Source organism: Elephas maximus, chromosome 3 (assembly GCF_024166365.1).
Source record: "Elephas maximus indicus isolate mEleMax1 chromosome 3, mEleMax1 primary haplotype, whole genome shotgun sequence".
Lineage (NCBI taxonomy): Eukaryota > Metazoa > Chordata > Mammalia > Proboscidea > Elephantidae > Elephas > Elephas maximus.
The window spans coordinates 85,255,177-85,266,509 of NC_064821.1; the positions used below are offsets into that span (position 1 = coordinate 85,255,177).

The following is an 11,333-nucleotide window of genomic DNA, read 5'->3' on the forward strand; positions in this document are numbered from 1 at the left end:
CCACCAATTTGAGCTTATTTTGTAAGTTCAGAGTTCGTGAAAACACTTAGTCTCGTGTTCATTTATTAATTAAACAGATGAATTAATTGAAAACAAGACTTTGTTAGATCTTATAAACTGGCGATACAGAGACAAATCAGACATGGGCTCTGCCTTCATGGAGTCCACAGTCTGATGGCTTCGTGCTTGAGGGGCACTTACTGCCATAGCCTTCCACATGTCTTCATACATAATCTTATTTAAGGTATCCATTCATCTTTCATGAGAGTCCTTTAGGTACTGGAAGAAATTTGGATGGAGAGGTCATGTAGGCTGTGTCCCAGGTTTCGTTGGTGCTGCCCATGCTCTCGTGACTTTATTCTGGCACTTTTCCCCACCCTGTCACTTTGAGAAAAGCCCGTTTCACATCCTTGTTCCTGAGGCTGTAGATGATGGGGTTCAGAAAGGCAGAGATCACATTATAGAATAGAGCCAGCTTCTTGTCCTCTTCTGGGGAGGCCGCAGAGCCAGGTCTCATGTACATAACCATGCATGGTACGGAGAACATAGTGACCACAGTGATGTGAGAGGCACAGGTGGAGAAAGCCTTGAGCTGCCCCTGGGCTGAGCGAATCCTCAAGATGGCAGCAAAGATATTGATGTAGACAATGATGATGAGGGAAAGTGGGGCCAGCAGAAGGAGGAAACCCAGGATGAAATCCACTCTGTCATTGAGAGATGTATCTGCACAGGCCAACTTCAAGACGGCAGGCACTTCACAGAAGAAGTGATTTATCTCATTGGGACCACCATAGGGAAGAATCATAGTAGAGACTGTATATATCAGGGCACAACTAATACCCCAGAATCCACAGAAGGCTACCATTAACCCACATAGCAAAGCACTCATAATGACCTTATATCTGAGAGGATGGCAAATGGCTACATATCTGTCATAAGTCATGATTGCAAAAAGCCAAGACTCAGTGATGCCCAGCATTAGGAAGATGTACATCTGAGCTACACATCCAATATAGGAGATGATCTTCTTCTGGCAAACCAGATGCACCAGCATCTGGGGCACGGTGGTGGTGACATACCCCATGTCCAGAATGGAAAGGACACTGAGGAAAAAGTACATGGGTGTGTGAAGGTGAGAGTCCATACGTATCAGGATGATAATGAGCCCATTGCCTAGAAGGGTGATGAGGTAGAGGAAGAGAAAGATACTGAAGAGAATAACATTTGTCTTGGTATTGCTAGAGAATCCTAGAAGAATAAACTGAGTAAGAGAGCTGTGGTTTCCCCAGAAGAAGTCCTGCATCTTTTTTTTTTTTCTGTAGAGAACGAACAGAGGCATCATACATAAAGGTGAAAACTTCAGATTCTAACAAAGCTGTAGTTCATGTATTAAGAGTGTCAGGTAAAATAGTATATGGTAGGACACTCACAAAACTGGGTTCCAAATTTTTTTAAAAAAAACTTCTATTTGATCTGAAATGGCATGTTTATATTGTACTATTTTAACCACAGTTTATTCTGAAATTCCAAGGAACAAATTCCACATTTCAAAATGTAAGACTTACAAAAGGATGGTCTAATGCTGTGCCTTGCACTTAGTACTTCATGTAGCTTCTTAAAGATTTCAAAGAGATCAAGGAAAGAATTTGAGATTCAAGAGCATAGCATTTGCAGCATTTGCTGTGAGTTACACATCCCACGGCAAGGAATGGGATGCCTCTTCCCACCTTTGAAGCTCCTCCCAAAATGAGCTTCGATGGGACCACTTGAAGAGCTTGATGGGTGATGAGTACTCTGCAACTTTAGAGGCACAGTTATTTGATGTCTGTCTCAAAACTGTAGTAGCAGAAAAACAACTATTATTCTGAAATAAATTGTGCTCCTCAAGAAAAGTCAAAAATGTGTTTCCATGGAACAGAGGTAGGTGGTACATGACAGCAAGAGAGAGCATGATAGAAATGGGTTGTCTTGGATCCCCGTGGTTAAGGGATGAATTCTAGATTCAGATTTTCTAAATTCTTAATTCATCCCTGCTTTTTTTTTTTTATCAGCTGTGTGATCTTGGGCAAATTCTTTAATCTCTCTGTGCCATGCCTGTAAAATGAGGAAAATAAAAGCAAACCACCTCTTAGACATTGTGAGGATTAAATAAGTCAATACAAGAAGAACACATAAAATAATAATGACCTGGTATATAGAAACTCTCAACAAATGGTAGGTATTATAAATACTATTATCTTTCCCAAGACGGTCACCAGTTGGCGTAAAAGTATCTTAAAAGACGGTGGAGATAAACCTCTGGATGCTTAGAAGAAGAGAAAGGATTTTTAAGAGATGCATTCTTCTTTATCAAAAGAATTGCAAGTGAAATATCTTCAGAGATAGAAAAATCTTAGAAAACAAGGACGGGGTTTCCCAATGCTGGACATGAATTCAGTAAGTAGTGACAAGCCATTACTCATGCTGTAACAACTAGAAAAAAAGAATAAACTGCAAATATCATAATTTTAATAATAGTAGAAAGCTATGGAAACACAGAGGAGTAAATGAACCAAAATTACAAAGAGTTTTTAAAAAAAACCTTTTCAAGGTAAGCTGATGTCACTGGCCATGTTCTTTCCTGGAAGTATTTGGTAAGTCTCCTTATAGGCTATGGGTAAGGCACGATATAGGAAGAGGGACTTTACTAGCGGAAAGATAAATCAGCAGAGCTTTGACAGTTGCACTGAGCTAACATGAGAGATTGAAATCTAGAAGCATCCCAAATTCATGGCTTGTTTCCCCCATAGGGCAGCTATGGAGTGTTGGGGCAGAACAGAAGGCAGAGAAGAAAAGACACAGTAAAATTCCCTTGTCTTACAGTTCTTAAGAGATCATCTTCCATTAGAGGAAGACACCTGAAACAGATTCATGACAGGGCTCCTCTTGAGTCATTTGCAACTGGAGTGTACTGAGTTTGACTCAAGTTATAATCCAGCCCTGACCCATCTTAACTCCTGTAGAGGTTAATTCCTTTTCTATCTAAAAGATAAAGACTGAATGTTCTTTTTTGGGGGGAGGGGGGGCGTTAATTTTATCGTTCTTTTACACACAATTCCCATCAATTAGCATTTTGTGATATGTGGAAAGGCAGGAAAATGTGACCAATAATCAAGAGGAGGAAGAAAAAAAAAAGCATATTAGAAGCAACTCACAAATAACTGAGATGCTAGATTTGCATACAACTATTATAATTAAAGGAATTAGAGGAAAATATGGGGAAATGCTTAGAAGATGGAAAAATTCAACAGAGAATTGAGATCAGTTAAGGGCACAACACAAAACAATATTTGAAATTAAGACTTATTTGATAGTTTTAAAAACAGACTGGGCACAAGAAAGACAAGTTTAGTGTACTCAAAGACAGGTCAATAAAAAACGTCCAAACTAAATCCCAGAAATAAAAACTATTCTTTAAAATGAACAGAAAAGAGCATAAGAGACAAATGGGACAAATCATTTAATATATGTGTAATTGGATATACAAATGGAAAGAGAGAGAGAGAGAAGCAAGAACAATAGTTAAGAGATAATGATCAATGACTTTCCTAAATGAAGAAAAGATATCAACCCATAGAATGGAGATGCTCAACAACCTCAAGAAGAATAAATACTTAAAAAAAAAAATGCTGAAAAATCAAAGATACAGTCTTAAAAGCAGCCACAGATGAGACATTACTTTCAAATAAGCAATGATGAGACAGACAGCAGACCTTTCAACAGAAACTGTAGAAACCAGAAGACAACTGAATGACACCTTTAATGTGCAGAAGAAAGAAAGGGAGGGAGGTAGGAGAAGGAAGGAAGAAAGGGAGGGAGAGAGAAAAGGGAAAGAAAACACTTAATTCTCACAACAATTCTATGATATAGGTGCTATCATTATCTCATTATCGCAGAAAACTGAGGTTCAGATATATTCAGGGAGTTTACCCAGATCACATAGACTATAAGTGAAGAAGACAGGATTCAAACCCATATCTCTCTTACTCATCACTATGAGATGATTTCTAGGATCAAGGTAGAACATGAATTCCATGCAACTTATTGAAGGGGGCCCTAACTCAATTTGAAGAGTTAGAAAGGCTTTCTGAAGGAGCTAATAGCCAAGCTGATCTTTGAAGGACAAGTAGATGTTAGCTACTGGAGGATGGCAGAGAAGGATATGCCATATAGAGGGAGCATCATGTACGAAGTCATGAAACACGAGATAAGCCAGGGGATGATGGATGATGAGGCTGAAGAAGTAGGCAAGGACAGACCTTGGAGGACCTATCACGCCATGAAAAACAGCTAAAGAGGGTGAATTTTATAGCGAGGGTGATAAGGATCCATTAAAGAGATATGGCATCAAATTTTTATTTGGGAATAACTCTGGTTCTAATGTGGAGACTAAATTTGAGGGGGAGAATGGTAGCTGCTGAAGTTTATTCAGTCAGGAAAGGATGAGAGTCAAAACTAGGCAGTGATATGAGAAAAAGAAATAGGTACTAAACAAGATTCTTTAGGAGGTGATATATAGGCATCTAGGTAACTGATTGGAGAGCAGTGGAGAAGAAAGGAGTGTTAGGGAATAAATTCCATGTTTGGGTAATTGGATGGATTATGACGCTATTTGCTGAGATGGGGAATATGAGAGTGGGAAGTTTGGGGAAGGAGGCAGGAAGGACAAATGAAGAGTATAGTTTAGGATGCAGGGAGCCTGTGGAACTTCCAGTATCTGTTAGCTAGATGGGTCTAGAACTGAAACATATTGAGATAGAAGTCTGTGTGTCATCCACACTTCTATAGTAGCTGAAGCCATTGGAGGGGATGAGATAACCCAGGAAAAGTTTATAGAGGGAGAAGTGAGCAAAAACAGAATCCAGAAAAATCACAACACTTTAGAGTTAGCTTTAAGGAGAGAATATAGAGAAGACAACGGTATCAATGGGCAAAGGAGGGGCAGAAGAACTTACAGATCATGATAAATGACACAGAGACGCAAGGAGAGAAGAGTTCTGGAAGGAGAGTGTGGTCTTCTTGGTCAAATATGCATAGATGTTATATAAGACAAATAACAGGAAGTGTCTGTCCCTTTTAGCAACAAGGAGACTTTGGGAGAATAGTTTCAGCAGAGTCTACATGCTGCAGGTTAACAGAAGTGAATGTAGGCTGAATAATTGAGACTTTTGGACCAGGTGGAAAGATGGTATAGGTCAGCTGCTAGATGGTGAAGAGGAAATATAAAGTTTAAAGACATAAGAATTATGACTTGCTTGTATGGTGAGGGAAATTGTCAATTAATAGAGAGGAGTAAAAATACAGGAAGGAGAGAGGCTAAATCATAGGGCGAGTTTTGATGGGACAGGAGAGGGTGGGATTTAGAGTACAAAAGAAATGATTAGACTCAAATCAGAGGAATAGCTCCGTTTCACTGTGGCTGATGGAAAGGAGGTAAGAATTAGTATGAATACAGTCTGTGAAATCTCAGCATGTAGCAGAAATTCAGAATTATATACGTGTCAAATATGTAGGACAACTGAGGGTCTTTTTTTTTTCTTTCTTTCTTTCTTTTTTAACATCCCCTATTTTTTTTTTTATACCGACTTAAAAAATTTTTTTTTTTTTATAACAACTTACCACTTCGCCACCAGGGTTTCCTTTTTTTTTTTTTTGGTTTCTTATACCGACTGTGAGGAAAATCATCTAATATAAAGAACAACAGAATCCAGATCAAGATACAAAGATCAGGATATAAAACTGTCTCATCCAATAAGAACAACAGTCTGAGACCAGTCAGTTTTATGGCTTTAAATACTTCTCCTTGTGTATACATCTTGCCCAGACCCTTTCTCTGAACTCCATGTATCCAACTGCTTACTTGAAATCTGCTCTTGGATATTTACAAGCATCTCCAACTTCTATTCAAAACTGAAATCCTGATTTTCCTACAAGACCCTACATGATCTAGCTCTTAAATATCATCTCCCATTACTGTTCCTTTTGTTTACTCCACAAAAACTACACTGTAATCTTTTCTATTCCATCAAATGATACTTACGTTTTCACCTAAGGACTTTTGCCACAATATCCACTGTGCTTTCTTTCATCAGATATCTTCAGGGCAAATTCTTTCACTTCCTTCATACCTCTACCAAATTGTCATTTTATCAGAAAGAGCTTTCTTCACTGTCCTGTCTGAAATACAACCACCCTTTCCTATCTCTTTACCCTGCTTTGTTTTTCTGTTTGTACTTCTTAAAAAAAATTATCCACGTATTTGACTATTGTGTGTCACTCCACCTAGATTGTTAAAGCATGAACTTTGTTTTGTTAACTGATATTTCTGGTGTCAATCACAGTGCCTGACATGTGGTAGGAATTCAATAAATATTTGTTACATTATGAAAGCAGGGGAGGAAGTCTTGGACTCTGTCCTAAAAGGTCTGTTGGCAGAATAGGGAAAGGTTATTGACACCTATCCTCTCCAGTGATGCAAGGATATATGGATTGTAGAATTTACATGTGAGGGCATGTCTTAGGGGTGTATATGGACAAGTTGTGGCATGTAGAAAGATATATTTCAATGGTGGAAGAATAAGCTGAAGCAACAGGAGATATATTGTCTGCAGAAATTTAAATCAGGGAGGGGCAGGTGGAGTGAAGGGAGGGAGCTGAGGTCTGTCTACAGAAGTATCCAAAGGTCTATGTTATGAAAGATAGATAAGACTCCAAATTTAAAATTAGGTGTAAATTTTACTAAGAAGACAAGGTACAGATTAACATGAAAAATGATCTTACACTCAGGACTGCCCGTAGACAGAAAGACATTTCCTAAGAGGTAATGAGCTCCCCGTTTATGTTAAGAGGTTCAGGATAAATAGCTGACCTTATGTCAGGGATGCCCATGGCACAAGAGGATCTCTGAGGTCTATTCCACTTGGAAGAGTTAAGGACTTTCCCATGTTCTTTGTCCTTTTTATTATCTAAATTTATCACCTTACCAATGCTGAAGCACTGAGTAACCTTACACTTATAACTCACACCCCCTAGTCCCACCCAATCACTAGTACTATAGCATTTGCTAGGAGCAGTCTTCATAAAAGAACTTTTTCACTCTGACCTGTGTCTGCTAAGATATTCATAATACGATGCAGAATGTATATGAAGAATGAAGTAAGGTACTTAAAGAAGAAAAGGCAGAGGGATTGGGAATGGGGGGTAGATGAGTGGGCTCCAAAAGCATACTCAGACCCACCATCCCTGGTGACTGCAACAGTGGGTGTCATTAGGCTACAGGTGGCTTGGTAGGAGGCATCTGCCTTCCTTCCCCTCCCCAGTAAGAGATCCTTAGAACAATTCTCAATTCCAAAATGGTCCCCCAAATCCCTGTCTCCTCTGAACTCTTCTTGCAGGCCCCTCCTATTTTCTATATGCTAGTACTGCCCTATCAACCTTGCCTACTTCCCATCTGCCACCTTCTTACCCACTTCCAAGGGCCCTGCCTGATCAGGATGGGGACATGGGAGAGACCAATAGCCTTAGCACCCCGACAACACCTTCCTCCTTTTCCTTGTCTTTATTGGAAACTGAAGGCCAAATGCAAGAGACATAGATCTGAAGGGACACACAGTTGTCAGGATCTGTAGACATTGGAGAGAACCAGAAGTAGGCAAAATAAGGGATTCCTCGGATAGGAGGACTCCAGTGTCTGCCCCCTCCGTGCCTTACCTGCTGTTGGGATCTGGGTAAAGGATGGCCCAGAAGTCTGAGGAGCTGTCCTTTGAAACTCTACTCCTGGGAGCCCTGATTCCCAGAAAGACAAATTCAACAACTTCTTAATGAGCTTCCTATGGATTTGAATCCCCCAAGATCTGAGCAACACCTGGTACTCAAGACTGTGTATAGCCAGAACACTTGATCCTCCCAGCTTAAGTCCTGACTGCTCCCCATGGGCCCTCCTTGCTCTAGCCAGGTCAGTCTTCAGCCTGTCCACGCCATTCCATGCTCCATATTTCCTCCAAGTTAGTGACAGATTACTTGGGTTTGATTCCTGGTTTACACACACTTACCAGCTGTGAGACTTTGGGCAAATGCCAAAAAGCTCTCTTTTTCTTACCAGTAAAAAAATGATAATACTAGAATCTGCCTCACACGGTTGCTCTGAAGATAAAATGAACTAATAAGTATAAAGCTTTTAGGACTGTGCCGGGGTTATAGTAAATGATCTGTAAATTTATTATTCTCCTCATTTACCCCTTCTCTGGTCTCCGCCACCTGAAGACTTTCTCCCCTTATGTTTTTGTTGTTGATGTTAAATGCCATCTAGTCAGTTCTGACTCATAGCCACCCTAGCTGCCTGGTCCTGCACCACCCTCACAATCATTGTTATGCTTGAGCCCATTGTTGCACTCACAGTGTCAATCCATCTCATTGAGGGTCTCCCTCCTTTTTGCTGACCTACTTTACCAAGCATGATGTCCTTCTCCAGGGACTGATCCCTCCTGATAACATGTCCAAAGTATGTGAGATGAAGTTTCATCATTCTTTCTTCTAAGGAGCATTCTGGCTGTACTGCTTCCAAGACAGATTTGTTCCTTCTTCTGGCAATTCGTGGTATATTCAATGTTCTTCAACAACACCATAATTCAAAGGCATCAATTCTTCTTCAGTCTTCCTTATTCACTGTCTAGTTTTTGCATGCATATGAGACGATTGAAAATACCATGGGTTGGTCAGGCACACCTTAGGCCTCAAAGTGACATCTTTGATTTTGAACACTTTAAAACAGTCTTTTGCAGCAGATTTAATTTCTGCAATACATCATTTGATTTCTTGATTGCTGTTTCCATGGGCATTGACTGTGGATACAAGTAAAATGAAATCTTTAACAACTTCTACCTTTTCTCCATTTATAATAATATTGCTTATTGGTCCAGTTGTGGGAATTTTTTTTTTTTTAATGCTGATGTACAATTCATACTGAAGTCTTTGATCGTCATCAGTAAGTGTTTCAAGTCTTCCTCACTTCCAGCAAGCAAGGTTGTGTCATCTGCATATTGCAGGTCTTATGTCTTTAGTCCCCCCTAACTTCAGGTCCAGCTGGAAGGTTCCCGTAACTACTTGACCCCTTGGTGGCATAGTGGTTAAGTGTTTGGCTGCTAACCAAAAGGTCAATGGTTCAAACCCACCAGATACTCTGTGGGAAAAAGATATGCCAATCTGCTTCTGTAAAGATTACAGCCTTGGAAACCTTGTGGGGCAGTTCTACTCTGTCCTACAGGGTCACTATGGGTCAGAATTGACTCAATTGCAGCTGGTTTGGTTTTTGGGGTCTTTGTTTTGCTTTTTGTTCTCTTAATACTCTCACTCTTTGTCATTGTTCTCGAGATTTCTGAGTGAGAGCTCTGAGGAGCCCAGCTCTCTGTCCCAGCTGCAGTCCCAGCCTAACACACCTGTGTCACTTATTTCTCCCTCAAGAGTACATCAGTTCCCTTGGGCACCTCTACTTCTGTTTTCTAGCAAACACTTCCATATCACCTCTTCTGGGTCAGGTCTTGTGCTGGGTAGAGGGACTGCAGAGACAAGAGGAAAACTGCCCTTGTAAATAAGCGCTTACAAATCCATGTCTTCAGGGCTTTAAATAAAGATTGCTCTAAGAGCAGGAGCTCTGAAAAGGTAGCAGTAAGTTTGCCCAAGGAAATGACATTTAAATTGCATCTTTCAGGATACAATGGAATATTCCATATGGAAAGGGCTACAAATTGTAGACACAAGCAATTAGGTAATGTCAAAGTGCACAGCATGTTTGGAGAACAGAGAATAGTTTGGTGAATTAATCTGACACTGTATGTCTAAGTCATATAAGGAAAGGAATTGGAGAGGGAAGCAGAATTAGGTAACACATGGCTCCTTAAACCGTAAGAATCTAGGATGTACCCTTGGAAACGTGCAGATAGTGCAGCATTTAATGTGGGGGAATGACATGGTCAAGTTTGAATTTCAGAAATACCACTGGGACAAATGGTATATGGAAAGAATTAGACAGAAAATCTAAACTGGAGACCTTTTTGGTTGTCACAACTGGTGGAGGGCCTGGAGTTGCTACTGGCATCTAATGGGTAGAGGGCAGGGACACTGTTAAATATCCAACAATGCACAAGACAGGCCCTCCACCCCGAACAAGGAAATATAATCAATAGTGCTCAGGTTGAGAAACACAAGACTATAGGAACATTAGTTCAGATGTAGCCCCTGGGTACTGACTTGCCTGTGGGTCTGCTTTGGCTTTCCAAGGTATGCTTAAGATGGGAAGAGACGTGCCTAGGAGGTCAAGGTCAAGGATTAATGTCCTGACTTCCTTACATATAATTTGGGACAGGCTCACTCTATCTGAGAGACAAGGGTTTTATTTGTGAATGAAGGAATATTGGCTTAAACAGATGTCTATTATCAGCCTGCCCAGAGTGTCTGCTAACTGAAGATCAAAAGAATAAGAAAAAACTCCTACTCTGAAGGGATTTACACATGAGGTACAACATGTTTAGTTGCTGTAGTTCATGGCCATAAAAATCAAGGGCTTAGTGAAACAACCAAAGAGCTCATAACAGAGATTCAAGACCTCATAATGAGACCACATCAAGAAATGAAATATAAGCTTAGCTCTGGGAAGAAGTGGAAGGAAAAAATGACCATAGAAATGATGGCCATATTGAATGCAGGACAAAGGAGGCCAAAGATTGCTAAAAATACATCAAAAGATAGGGAAGTGTTTCCAACATAAACGGAAATGAACGATTTGAAAGAACCAATATAACAAAAATAAGACCAACATAGGGAATTAATTTATGTCTTTGAAGACCAAACTGAATAATGTAATATAATTAATATTCAAAACACAATGCAAGAAAATTTAAAAAGAAAAATGAACTTTGACCCTACAGATTGAAAAATGACACAATACAACATGCTAGTAAAGACTAATATAGAAGATCAACAAAGAGGTCTATCCTAATGAGCATATTAAGCTTCAATAATAAATAAAAATTCTTTTAGGGGCTCAAAGAAATAACTCATATAATGGAAAATACTAGGCTGGCCTAAGATTTTTTCACAAGATCAGTCAGTGGTTGAAGACAGAGAACACTGGAACAATCCTTACCCAAAATTCTCATTGAAAAAAAAAAAAAAAACTTTTCCAAGAATATTATACAAACTGTTTTCTCACACATGAGTACTGAACATTTTTTATATGTGAGAACTCAAGAAATCTAGTTCTCATAATCCCATCTTGAATAAATAACTGGATTGTGAAC

The 11,333-nt window shown here is 39.7% G+C and overlaps 1 protein-coding gene across 1 annotated transcript; it reads right to left on the minus strand.

Moving 5' to 3' along the window:
• Positions 1 to 355: 355 nt before the first annotated feature.
• Positions 356 to 1,303, minus strand: LOC126071721 (olfactory receptor 2A12-like). Its single transcript, XM_049875954.1, has one exon. The coding sequence runs from the start codon at positions 1,301 to 1,303 to the stop codon at positions 356 to 358; it is 948 nt and encodes a 315-aa protein (XP_049731911.1).
• Positions 1,304 to 11,333: the final 10,030 nt, after the last annotated feature.